General features: G+C 25.6%; 1 protein-coding gene and 1 long non-coding RNA gene across 2 annotated transcripts in view; both read left to right on the top strand.

Annotated features, from left to right (window-relative positions):
• LOC113382856 (long-chain fatty acid transport protein 1-like) overlaps positions 1-5,527 on the top strand; it is a 233,745-nt gene extending 228,218 nt beyond the window's left edge. The window contains exons 3-12 of the mRNA XM_026621102.1: positions 2,201-2,542; positions 2,720-2,870; positions 2,971-3,208; positions 3,302-3,545; positions 3,614-3,815; positions 3,891-4,083; positions 4,191-4,269; positions 4,386-4,655; positions 4,882-4,972; positions 5,146-5,527. Of these exons, the coding sequence (XP_026476887.1) occupies positions 2,346-2,542; positions 2,720-2,870; positions 2,971-3,208; positions 3,302-3,545; positions 3,614-3,815; positions 3,891-4,083; positions 4,191-4,269; positions 4,386-4,655; positions 4,882-4,972; positions 5,146-5,454 (1,974 nt within the window). The 5' untranslated portion in view covers positions 2,201-2,345 and the 3' untranslated portion in view covers positions 5,455-5,527. The remainder of the gene's footprint in view (positions 1-2,200; positions 2,543-2,719; positions 2,871-2,970; positions 3,209-3,301; positions 3,546-3,613; positions 3,816-3,890; positions 4,084-4,190; positions 4,270-4,385; positions 4,656-4,881; positions 4,973-5,145) is intronic.
• A 4,223-nt stretch (positions 5,528-9,750) lies between these two features.
• On the top strand, positions 9,751-13,514 carry LOC113382867. Its single transcript, XR_003367696.1, has 7 exons — positions 9,751-9,873; positions 10,107-10,212; positions 10,824-11,004; positions 11,521-11,650; positions 12,030-12,255; positions 12,595-12,846; positions 13,020-13,514. It is a non-coding gene; the product is annotated as an uncharacterized LOC113382867 (long non-coding RNA).
• Positions 13,515-14,121: the final 607 nt, after the last annotated feature.

The raw sequence follows: 14,121 nt of genomic DNA, 5'->3' as shown, positions 1-14,121 counted from the left end.
GTATATTTTTATTCTTTTACACAAATTTACACATAAGAATCTATTACTTATTATAAATTATTTAATTTTCACATTTTATTTATATATGAATATTATTTTATCAACAGTGATCATCAATACGTACTGTGCCAGTTAATAGTACCAATAACTTCGATGTGCCAGTTTCAAAAGATATCTCTGTTTTTGGTTACAATGATAGACATTTTTTTCCTTTATCAAAAGAACAAAATAATCTCATTTCTTAGTGATGGATTTTTGTCAGTCAGCTTGATTCCATCGAAAAAAACAAACTCGTTAAAAAGTCGATAAGCAACTGATCTGTCTTCATGTACTTTGTACATTGTAGGTCAATTATTATTTTCATTCGTCGTATACAATCATAATAAATAGCGCAGACCAGTAATGTAATGTGTTATATAATAATAATGCTGATTGTTTCAAATATTAATGTTAGCTTTATTTGAATGTTTAATACTGTTTATAATAAATAGTACAAAAGATTTTTTTTTAATTTTAATAATTATAAAGGGGTAGATATTAAACAGAAAGTAAACATTTATCAGGCTGTCCAGTGTTAGTCTTAATATTATTGTTGTTGAGGAGCACGTGCTTAAAATAATTACATTAAACTAGGCTCAGTTCAAATAATCTTGTAAACTTATCTAATAGAGTTCTATTAACTATGCTAAACTAAATTAAAATATACTTTTAACTAAATAGTATAACTCTAAATTTTTATTTTTTAATTTTATTAACTAATATAATTTGTAATTAACTTTGTCTTTGACTTTTAATTAACTTATATAATTTTAGAAGCATATACTATTATTGGTGATTATATTGATGATTCGAATAATTTTTCACATGTTGAATTATATATTTATTTAACATTTTTATTATTTAGTTTTATATTTATAGCTCTCATCTTAAACATCAAATATACTAGCAAAGTATACTGATGATTAAAAATTTCTTTCTATAAGAGAAATTCCGCTTGGTGAAAGTTGTTAAATTGTTAACTCTGTAAGAAATTATTATTTGTTGGATGCAAATTACTTCTTTTGCTAAAATTAACTTTTTCTATAATAAAAATTATAGTTCCATGAGCTGTTTTGATGATATAGTCTCCTAAATTTTAGGTGATATTCTCCAAAATCTACCTGTCTTTTAGATGGCAGCCCAATTATTCTCCTACATATTTTATTTGTTCAATATTAGAAGGCATATTGTCTTTTTTCTAATAGTGATGATGATATATTTGAACATACTATATTTTTTTAAGTAAAATAGATCTATAAGCTACTTTTACTACAGCTGTTTTGATGATATAATCTCCTAAATTTTGAGTGATATTCTCCAAAATCTACCTGTCTTTCAGAAGGCAACCCAATTATTATCCCACATATTTTATTTATTTTATATTAGAAGGCAATTTTGTCTTTCTTCTAATAGTGAAGATGATATATTTTAACATACTACATATTTTCCAGTAAAATAGATCTATAAGCTGTTTTGATGATATAATCTCCTAAATTTTAGTTGATGTTCTCCAAAATCTAACTGTCTTTTAGATGGCAATCCAATTTATCTATTTTATATTAGAAGACAATTTTGTCCTTTTTCTAATAGTAATGATGATATATTTTAACAAACTACATATTTTCCAGTAAAATAGATCTATAAGCTGTTTTGATGATATAATCTCCTAAATTTTAGGTGACATTCTCCAAAATCTACCTGCCTTTTAGATGGCAACTCAATTGTTCTCCTACATATTTTATTTATTTAGTATTAGAAGGCAATTTTGTCTTTTTTCTAATAGTGATGATGATATATTTTAACATACTATATATTTTTAAGTAAAATAGTACTATAAGCTGTTTTGATTATATAATCTCCTAAATTTTAGGTGATATTCTCCAAAATCTACCTGTCTTTTAGATAGCAACTCACTTATTATCCTACATATTTTATTTATTTTATATTAGAAGGCAATTTTGTCTATTTTCTAATAGTGATAATGATATATTTTAACATATTATATATTTTAAAGTAAATTTGGATCCTGGCATCAGGTTGTCCAAAACGTGGACTTGATCAAAATTCTGTGCCATTTTAACTATTACCCAACCTAGTGATATTATTTATATGATACTTCAAAATTATATTTCATTTTCTCAATATTTTTCTCTATTGTTAGATAAACCACACGCAACACAACCTCTTGAATATGTAAAATTCGACTCCATCGACTTTTGTTAGAAGACTATTACCGAAGAATTTCGTTCGATGAAAACTAAAGCCAAGGATCATTTAGAATTATATTATATTAGAAATCAATCAAAATGTTGTTAGACGTGACTGATAAACAGAAAAAGCATGTTCTATATTTTCTGGCAGCAGCTGCTGTTGTCATCTTGTATGTCACAGGACCAAAAATCTCCTTGCAATCCTTGTCTTTGGGAGTTTTAGTTTTCATTGTAACCGGAGGCAGGTACAAATGGCTGTATATTTTGTACAGGACGATACCCAGGGATCTGATGTAAGTGATAAATGATAAATTATATTTTAATTTCAATTCATTGTTTTGCTGCAAATTGTTCTCATTACCCAATGCTGCTAAATCTTTTGGAAAGTAGTTGGACATTCAGATTGCTTGAAATGTAGAAGTGATATTTATCTTTTTTTACTGAATTTTTTATATTGTTTAATATTGTAGGGCTGGACACAGATTCCTGATGCTCAATTTGCTGTTGAAGAAATGGGAATATAGAAATATGACTATAGTTAAAATTTTTAGCGAAGTCGTTGATCAACAACCTGATAAAATTGCTTTTCAATTTGAGAATGAAAAGTGGACTTTCAAACAGGTAAAGAAAATTTGATGATTTTGAAAAACTTTAAATAAAAAAATATGAACATCTATGTATATATTTATTAAAAGTTTATTAATATTATATTGATTTTTAGGTTGAGGAGTATAGTAATCAAATAGCAGCATATTTTAAACGTGAAGGCTTCAAACGAGGAGATGCAATTGCTTTATATATGGAAACCAGACCAGAATTTGTTTGTTTATGGTTAGGTCTGGCTAAAGTTGGCTTGGTTACTGCTCTGATAAATAATAATTTGAGAAAGGAAGTATTGGTTCATTCTATTAACGCTGCTAACTGCAAAGGAATCATTGTTGGAACAGAACTTGTTGAAGGTAATTATAATAATCACAATCATTATCTGAATTATTTGTGAAGACCAGAAAGTTAATTGATATATATTAGCGTTATTATTATATTCCTTTTAGCTTTGAAAGATGTTACTGGTGCTCCAGAAGTTGCCAACTTGCCTGTATACCAATTCAGAGATGCTGCACAAGAGTCCATTAGTGTGCAACCAGGTTGGAAAGACCTCAGGGGCAACTTAGTAGGCATGCTGAAAGGCAGAATGGTAGAAGAAATTGCAAAAGGCAATATATCTGATAAAATTATGTATATTTATACTTCTGGAACTACTGGAATGCCTAAAGCAGCGGTCATTAGCAATACAAGGTAGAAGATATGATAAATATATGATGAACTGATTTTTAGCTGTATAATCATTGTGATATTTTTTACAGGTTCATGTTTATGGTGATCGGTGTTAATAAGATGTTAAATATCAGCAGCAATGATATTATTTATGATCCACTACCATTGTATCATACTGCTGGCGGTATGGTCGGAGTTGGACAAATGCTACTGAGAGGTGCTACGGTCACACTTAAAAAAAAGTTTTCAGCTTCAAATTTTTGGCCAGATTGCATCAAATATAACTGCACCGTGAGTTTATATATTTTTGTACTGAATTGCACTATTTTTGTTCATCTAACTAATAAAATTAGTTGATTTATATAGGTCGCACAGTATATTGGAGAAATGTGCAGGTATTTATTAGCAGTTCCAAAGAAACCAGAAGATACATCTCATCAAGTACGTCTGATTGTTGGCAATGGGCTGAGACCTCAAATTTGGGAGGACTTTCAGAGAAGATTCAATGTTAAACAAATTGGTGAATTTTATGGAGCCACTGAGGGCAACTCGAACTTAGGTAAAAAAAATCAGTATTATTTTCATGAAGAAGTTAGTTTTCACGTAAAATTTTGGTTTTGTCTATGCTATATACTTAGAGATAAAATTATTTATGTTTCATTATAGTGAATATTGATTCTACGCCTGGTGCAGTAGGATTTGTGCCGAGGTATGCTGGTGCTTTCTATCCTGTAGCCTTAATCAAGTAAGACATTATTATTTATTCTCACTTCTTCATTACAAATTATATATTAATTAAATCACATTATATCTTATGAATTATTTTATCTTGAATCTAGTTAATAATAATTTTTTTACCAGGTGTGATGAAGAAACTGGTGAACCTATTCGCAATGCTGAAGGCTATTGCACAAGATGTCAACCTGGTGAAACAGGTGTTCTGGTTGGAAAGATTAATCCAAAATTAGCTGCCAATTCTTTTAGTGGTTACGCAGACGCTAAAGCGAGTGAAAAGAAAATTTTGAGAGACGTTTTTCGCTCTGGGGACATGTTCTTTAACTCTGGTGATATTTTAGTTATCGATATGCTTGGTTACTTCTACTTCAAAGACAGAACTGGTGATACATATAGGTAAGATTATAGTATTAAATCACTTAACAACCGAATCATAAATAAGAATTGTGTTTATTTTTAATAATCTTATGTTTGTAACTAGCATATAACAATATTTTTTTTAATTATTGAGCAATTATTCATATCTGATAGTGTATTTTTGTATTGTTTAAATATTTGCTAAATTAATAATAAATTTCTTTTAAAGAAACAAAAAAGATTGATTTCAATATACTTTACTTAGGTGGAGAGGAGAAAATGTTGCAACTTCAGAAGTGGAAGCAGTGATTAGTAAAATTGTTGGACTTAAAGATTGCGTTGTTTATGGAGTTGAGGTAAAATATTTTATTTAGTCTTTTATAATTAGATACAACATATTAAAAAAATTATAATATTAAGGCACTTATCTACCACTTCTAAATTACCATTTGAATAACAAGTGTTACCTCAAAGATTATAAGATAACTATCTACTATTATAAGACTACTATCATATTTATCTTCTTAAGATACCAAACTTGGAAGGTCGTGCAGGCATGGCTGCTATAGTCGACCCTGATCAAAAATTAGACATGGAGGGACTATGTAAAGGTCTTTTGGCGTCTCTACCTGCCTATGCCAGACCTTTATTCATACGAGTTATGTCTGAGATGCCAATGACAGGCACATTTAAACTTAAAAAAAGGGACCTCCAAATTGAAAATTATAATGTAGATCGAATACGAGATATAGTTTATTATGTAGATTCATCTGGTAGATATCAAACAGTCACAAAGGCCTTATATGATGATATAATTAATGGAAAAATAAGGTTATGAATTAAATCGGTTGTTATAATGATGTATATAAAAGCAATAAGTAATATAAGTTAATGACAATATATGTAAAATTAGGGATCACATTTTTATTTTATATCACAAATAGAATTTTTATATATATCTCATATTCAGTGTTTATTTATTGACTGTGCATGTTCTTGTTCAGAGTTTAGCTTACTTTTTACATTTGCAAGATCTAGTTTGGTAATTTTTGAAAAATTTATAATAAATAATTAAAAAGTTCTATCAGTAATTTATTTTATCTAACATGATACATATTTCTCTGTTTAAACAAGTAATTTTATTTCTTTGCATTTATGTGAACGGCTATTGTGAATATGATGATTTGCTCAAAAATATTTGGTATTTAGAAGTACACTAAACATTATTTCTAATGTTTTAATGTTATTAATATGAATATTATGAAGTTTATATATTTCTGTTAGATTAATTACTATAAATTTATTATAAACATTTTTTAAATGATTATTTTTTTATGTTGATGAAACTATTCACACATTCCAAAAGGCAAAGTCCAAAATGTTATTATTTTCAGGCATTTTGTAATACTTTTTACTTTACAAAGATTAGTTTCATTGATAGCAATGTAATATAAATAAAAAATATAAATCAATTTGTGTGATTTACCTATTACTATGTACTTTAATCAATTTCCCGGTTTTATTTTTATATTACCGTGCTAAGGACATTTGAAAAATACTGGTTTTGACACTGTGCACAAACATGTAGAGAAAACAAATGAAAAGGTCAGTTTTATTTCCATTTTTTTTCTTTAAATTACAAAATTCAATATTAACTAAAATTCTCACAAAATGTTAACTGAATCATGGATGCCCGCTTTCAAAATCTTATATTTTGCCATAATTTTCACTTTACCTTTACTCCTACATGGACTGCTGAAGGTTTGACATTGTATTTTAAATAAAATCTATTATTACTGTAGTCTTAAAATTGATGAACTTGTCGAAATGGTTGTAGAAATACCAAATTCATTAAACATATCTATACATCTAATATTTTACAGCTGAATAAATACACCATTTTTGCTTGGATAGTTATTATGATTGTGATAATACAATTTCCTATGTTATTGATGATACAGTATACAATTGAAATGATTAATAATAAATCAAACAAAGAAAAAATTTATAACCAGGACTTCCTTCCAATCGCTGTTGTTTGTAAGTTATTGATATTAAGTAATTGACTAGAATTTAATTATTAACATTATATATACACACACATATATATATATATGTGTGTGTGTGTGTAATAAACAATTCATTTTATGGATTTATGATTATTATAAAAATTTTATATCAGATAACTTTTCATACAAGCTTATTTAGCTTTATTTAGCTTCTTATATTTAATTTGTAAAAGTATATATATATATATATATATATATTAATGATTAATTCACTAAATTTTTCTTTTATAGTATTATGGGCTCTTTTGCTGTTGCAAGTATACAAATTTTGGAAAACAATAATTGTTCGGGAAGGCAATAACAGACTTAATCCTGCACTTCAGGGACATTGAGACAAGTTTATATATATTATATATATAATATAAAGAGAAGAATGCATTCAGAACAAGTTTGATGTTATAGACGCAAGGCATGATTTTTTATATAAGCAAGTATTTCTAAAGAAAATGAAAGACCAGATTGTAACCATAAATTTTTCTCTTTTATGAATTAAGTATAATTACAATAAATAAATCACAAAACTAAGAAGAAAAAAATGTATTGCATACATGTAACTCTATAAACAAAATGTAAAATATATCTTAAAACAATTCATTTTATGAATTTATGATTATTATAAAAATATTATATCAGATAACTTTTTATATAAGAATTTATTTAGCTTTTTATATTTAGTTTGTAAAAGAATTGACCAAGTTGGTAAAATATTATTTTTGATAACACTTTATATTTAAAATAGGTGTACAGCTTCTTTTAAAAGCAATTGTATATATTGTAAATATTACAATTGTATATGTTAAGGCTTACGTGAATGTAGTAATAACATTTTTATATATAACTTATTTTATAATGAAAAATCTATTATTATTTTAATTAATTTTATACTATTTAAACTCACAATGAATATGTTTTACAATTTGAGAACTATAGATTATAGAGTATTGTATATTATTAAATATACATTAATGTTATGAATCATATTAATTATAATGACTGCTTGATAAACATTCCTTCTAATCTAAACAATAGTGTTTATATATAAACTTGTAATTTTTATTTATGATATACATTAATAATTTAAGTATATTTAAATTCAGAGATGTGTTGTTGCTGCCTTAGTTCAAGTGGAAATTGAATATATAAATATAAATTTTGCTTTATACGTCATTAGATGTATTCTAGTCTTAATGGAAATTGGATATATAAATGTATATATTGATTTAGTTTGTATGGAAATAGGATATATTAATTTATATATATTGATTTAAAAATCTATAAACTTTCAAAGCTTCTTTAAGAAGAACTACTATTACCATGAATAGAAACTCATGGATTTATTTTCAAAGTGTTTTATCGAATCGTTCATTTGAATTTCATTACTCATAAAATTAGATGTATATTAATTATGTATCATATATTGAATTATTATATTATTGATTTATACAGGACTAAAAGATGTATTAAGTAGATATATAGAAATTAGATATATAAATATTTTTATTTATACTTTATCAGATTTGTTCTAGTTATCTTAGTTTGAATGGATATTGAATATATAAATGCTAATGTTAAGTATATATAATTTATACAATAATTAAATGTATTTAGTGATTGATAGCAATAATAATATGTATTTAATAATCTTACAATTGCTCAGTTAGTGCAATCTAAAATATATTTGTAATAATTGCAATTATATAAATAAAAATATGAATAATTGAATTTGATTCTTTTATTATGAGACTCATGAGCATTTTAGTGAATTTTTCAGGTTGCTTTTAGCAAAAAAATATTAACTACTATATAAACTATTCTTTTTAATTATCTATAAACATTTAATTATAATGACACCCATTTTATTAATTAAGTACATGATTTATTTTTCGTATTGCTTATTATTTTTTATATTTAAAAACGTCAAAATAATTATCCTAAACAAATTAATTTTAATTCATTAACATTTAACATTAACATTTACTTAATTACAATCATACATGAAGATCCATTTACATAAAGATGGATACCATTTTATTTCATAGCATTCAAAAATCGCGCCGTTCGAAAAGCAATCGAAAACCTTCATAGTAAACTGCGTCTGTAATCGTTTCGAAGTATCAGGCGAACAGACACGCTCAGAATTTATATATGATAGTATAGTACTATTCGCGCGGTCTATAGAACTCGCGTACCCTTCATACATTTCATACATTTTCATACGAATTTTTCGGCCGATCTATTAGGGTAGCAGACACATTTTTCAATCAAATTTCGCTCGTATTTCACAGGGCCGTCTGCTGAAATGTTAGGGGTAATTATTTTTAAAATTAAAAATGCAATTTATTGTTTTGGGACATTTTGATAGGTTTTAGTGTTGGGAATGGTTTTTTAACATTAATATTATTGTGTAAACATAGGAAAAAGTAGCAAATGTGCATAATGTAGCTGATAATTGCAAAATTTAGTTATTCGTGTGTACGGACTACATTTTTTGACCTTTTGTCAACGTTTTCAGAAGAACGGCTGTACCGATTTTGAAAATTTAAAAAGCATCGCATGTGGCTTTATGAGCACTCTACCCGATTAGTCTTTTGCGATGATCGGTCAAGCCGTTTCTTTAAAATTAGCGTAAACGTGCAAAAACTTTTATCCACGATTTTTATAAAATCCTTTTATCGAATTAAAAAATTGATAAACCTTTCGAAAGATATTTTTGGGAAAGTATAGTTATCAGTTTTTGGTAAAGATCGGCCGAGCCGTTTCTTTGTAATTACTTAAATAATATAAAACAAAATTTATTTTGTTATTAACTTTTATAAATTAGACACATAGTATATTTTTAATGTAAAATTACATATATTAGTAATATTATAATTAGTGCAATTTTTATAATAATGTGTTTTTCCGACTTTTTAAAAGAATTTACATATTTGTTTTATTCAACATATAAAGATGTTCAAAATTCGGTCCTGATTTCTTGTTAAATGTAGTCCTGCTTTCTGATTGGTTGCCTCGTTTTGACAGCTCCAAATATATAAATGGCGGACAATTCTCATTACTTCTTACGAAAATGCTCCTGTAATCGCTTCGAAGTATCAGGCGAACAGAAACGTCAGAATCTATATATGAAAGTGTAATGTTACTCGTGCACAATGTATGGTGTGACTATAACGAATTCAAATAACCTCAATGTAAGTACAAATTGATTATCATTACGATTATTATATTTCAAATGGAATGTCATGTGGCTATTATATATTATATTTTTTATATCAATTCCTATTTTTATGATTATTATTAAAACTTATTTCTATGTTAATTATTAAAATTAAACTTTTAATTAAATTGTTACATCGATGTAGTTATATAATAAAAATTATCACTATCTAGTATTTCTTGTAATAAATCTATATTCTTTTCACAGGTGCTTTTAACTTGTAAGGAAACAAAAAGGAAAAATTAAATGAAATATATTATTGATGAAATATGTAAATTAAACAGAAAAACAGAGATGATGAATAGAAGATCGAGTAAGTTTTGCAACATTTTATATACTATTATATATAATAGTTTTAGAAAATTTAATTTTCTTCATATGACAACTTAAATATCAAACTACAATTCCAAAATTTGCCAATTCATGTGATAATAGTATAGAATAAAATGATAAATCAAAGTAGTAATGCCAGTATATTAAACTTCAGTTGTAGTTATAAAACGCCAAAAATTTTTATAATGAATTGAGTCAAAAAAATGATGAGAAAAATACTACATAAACCTATTAGAATTTCATGTGAATGTAATTGAATCTTATGAAATGAATGAATTCGCTGTAAAAGATAAATTCTTTATTGAATCAGATTTATACTTACAATTCTTATTATAATGAAAAATGAATTTTTTCATTTCAATCAAAAGTACTTTGAAGCAAAAGCATTACTGAGTTTTAATTAATTGTCAATGAATTGATAATTATTGATGTGCTTCGAATAATATACATACTAGTTTCTACTATTACAATGCTTTTAGAATGAATTGAGTTTAAAAATAATAAGAACTTCATATAGTGCATATAATATGTATGTTTCACAAACAAGTATTTAATTATTAACAATAATTTCACTGAATTTCTATTTTATAGTGTTATGGATTCTTTCACTGTTGCAAGTATACATACTTTGGAGAATTATAATTGTTCGGGATGGTAACAGGATTGTCCCTGTACTTCAGAGATAAAGAGACAAGTTCTGATACATATATTAATAGAAGTATGCATTTATGCTGATTTCCAAATGATGATGTCTTTAAAAATATAAATATAGGTAACTATAATTTTGTGCATGTACTACAAAATGAGAATGAAGAATTATATTATAAGAGAAGAAAACTTCAAGCTTCTAAATACATTTATACAATCTTGTGGAGACGTTAACATTTTACATCACATGCAGATGAAAGACCAGATAGTAACCATGTATTTTTCCTTATGATACCTACAAATACAATAGATAAATCACACAACTAAGAAAGGAGAATAGATGTAACTTCATAAACAAAAAGCAAATGTAAAACATTTAATATTTTACTCAATTAACATTACAAAAATAAATTTATTCTTTAAATATTTAATATTTAAAATAGTATAATTACAAGCATTTAAGTAATTTAATACTGAATGATTTGAATTAATATAATTTTTTATAATAAAGTAATTCATAGGAACTTAGTAATACATAGGATGATACTTTTTCATATGATATAATTTATTATTTAATTAATTTTGCTAGTAATATAACATATCATTATTCATTATTACAACCCAAATATTTCTATTATAGGTAATTCCAAGAAAATGTGTAAATAGAATAGAATGACATGATAAATGCCATTGATAAATCAAACTAGTAATGCCAGTATATTAAACATCAGTTGTGATCACATGAAATCACAAATGAATTGATTTCAAAGGTAAGAAGATATTTATATATTTTATTTAACAAACAGAAGTTTGTACAAAAGTAAATTTTGCTTGCGATAATCTAAGAAAATATCAAGCATACATATTGGTATTTCGAGTGAATTGTTCACTATAACTAATTCTAAATAAATTCTCTAGGGAATCAGATTTGTACTTACAATCCTTTTTATAATAAAAATTAATTCTTTGCTCCATCAAATACTTTGAGCTACTGAGTTGTAATTAATTGATAATTTATTGAAAATTGATATTGATATGCTTTAAATATTAGTTTGACTTTTAGATTAGAATATTTTATAAATAATAAGATAGTGCATATAATATATATGTTTCACAAAGAAGTATATAGTATATATTTATATTTTATAGTATTATGGACTCCAGTTGCATATATATAAACTCTAGAGAAAAATAATTGTTCAGGAAGGTAACAGAGGCTTATTTCTGTACTTCGATGAGACAAGTGAGACAAGTTCTGATACATATATTAATGGAAGAATGTTTTTAAACCGAGTGTGACACTTTAATTTAAGGTTACCATTACCTAGAATAGACCAAGTCTGATTTTCGAATGATACTCTTTTCAAATATAAATGTAGGTAACTATATAATTATTTATATGAATTATAATACGAGAATGAAGAATAATAATTATATTATAAATAAAGTAGCCTTCAAGCTTTTAAATACATTCATGACAAACTTGTGGAAGCAGGATTTCTTTTTTATATAAACATATATATATATATATATATATATATATATATATATATATATAATATGAAAGACCAGATTGTAACTATATCTTCTTGCATTATTAAGAAAATTTTATTCTTTATTTATTTTCTTATATTTAATATTTAAAATAATATAGTTAAATGCATTTCAGGCAGAAAGATTGAGCCAACTTTTATAATTATATTGTAATTTGTAGGAATGTTTTGGAAATCATAATGTTTATTTATACCTTTTTATTGCCAAAGAAAAAGCAGGTGACAATTGAAATATGTTAACAAATAAATATTTCAAGTAAATGAATGCAAATTAATGAATTTATATGAAATGATGTGATGAATGCACATTAATGAATAAATGCTCAAAATAGAACCCAGATTTAATGAATATTATGGCAATAAATTACTCAATGTTGAGCTTACATAGATGTGATCTCTTCGTATTGTGTCAGGTAAATTTCAAACATTTATTTTAAATATTTAATAGCCATCAATATTGTATATGTTTTATTCAATGATATAGTTCATAATGTTGATGATGATGCTACATTTTATTATTTATTATTTATTACTAAATATTTACATTTTATTATTCATTACTAAAGCTAAATTTGTTCCATTACAGGAGATTCTGAGACTATGGAGCGATGTAGCTATCCAGATTTTCTGCGAACACTAGAAATCCTGGTTCCTGAGTTCTGAATCTTACAATGGACAGCATAATTTTGGAATACTACTAACTGTATATCTTGCAGTTTCTTACAGACCCCATGCACACTTTGTTTGTTTACACAAACACCTCTTAATAAACTCAATTTAAAACAATTTGGTGAAATCTATCAGATGCTATGAAGACCGAATAAGGAAGATAAAATATCTGAGCATGAATATTATAATAATGTGGAGAGCGAGTTGTTCTTGTACCTTTGAGAAGCAGTGACTACTTTTAGTTATATATGATGTTCTTTATATTAACTTTATATCAATTGAAGTTCAGAATTTCTTGTAAATGAAATTTATGGAGTTTTCAATGAACTGTTTGAAAATAGATTAGATAGATAGTTCAAGGTATATATATATATATATATATGCCAAGTTGAATCCATGGACTTCTACCCGCAGATGGACTAGCTGCCTTAGTTTGTAATGGAAATAGATGTATAAATGTATATAATGAATTGTACATTATTAGACTTAAAAACTTTGTGCATTAATAATGGAATTAGATATATAAATGCACATAATTATTATGTATCATATATTGAATTATTATATTATTATCATTAAATAATATATATTTAAGACATTGTGATCTTGCTAGTTACATATATATTTATATATGAGTATATTTGTGTTATTATATAAATAAATATTTAAGTAATTTAAATTTAATTTGGTTTTTTTTTTAAACATTTATGTGTAATTTATTGAATTTTTCAGGTTGCTTTTGGCAAACAATAATTAATAACCATAAATAATTTGACAAACAATAATTAATAGCTCTATAATTAATTATATTTACTTAATTACAATCATACATAAAAATCCATTTACATAAAGATGGATATACCATTTTATTTTATATCATACTCTTATTCAAAAATGGCGCCATTCGAAAAGCAATCGAAAATGATAGAAAGAGCCGACATCGAAAGATCGAAAACCTTCTTACTTTTCATACGAATTTTTCTGCCGATCTATTAGGGTAGCAGACACATTTTTCAATC

Source organism: Ctenocephalides felis, unplaced genomic scaffold, assembly GCF_003426905.1.
Source record: "Ctenocephalides felis isolate EL2017-DRISC unplaced genomic scaffold, ASM342690v1 CF-g0.4_SCAFFOLD_03570, whole genome shotgun sequence".
Taxonomy (NCBI): domain Eukaryota; kingdom Metazoa; phylum Arthropoda; class Insecta; order Siphonaptera; family Pulicidae; genus Ctenocephalides; species Ctenocephalides felis.
The sequence above is the reverse complement of the archived record's forward strand: the minus strand, read 5'-3'. Positions and strand labels throughout refer to the sequence as shown.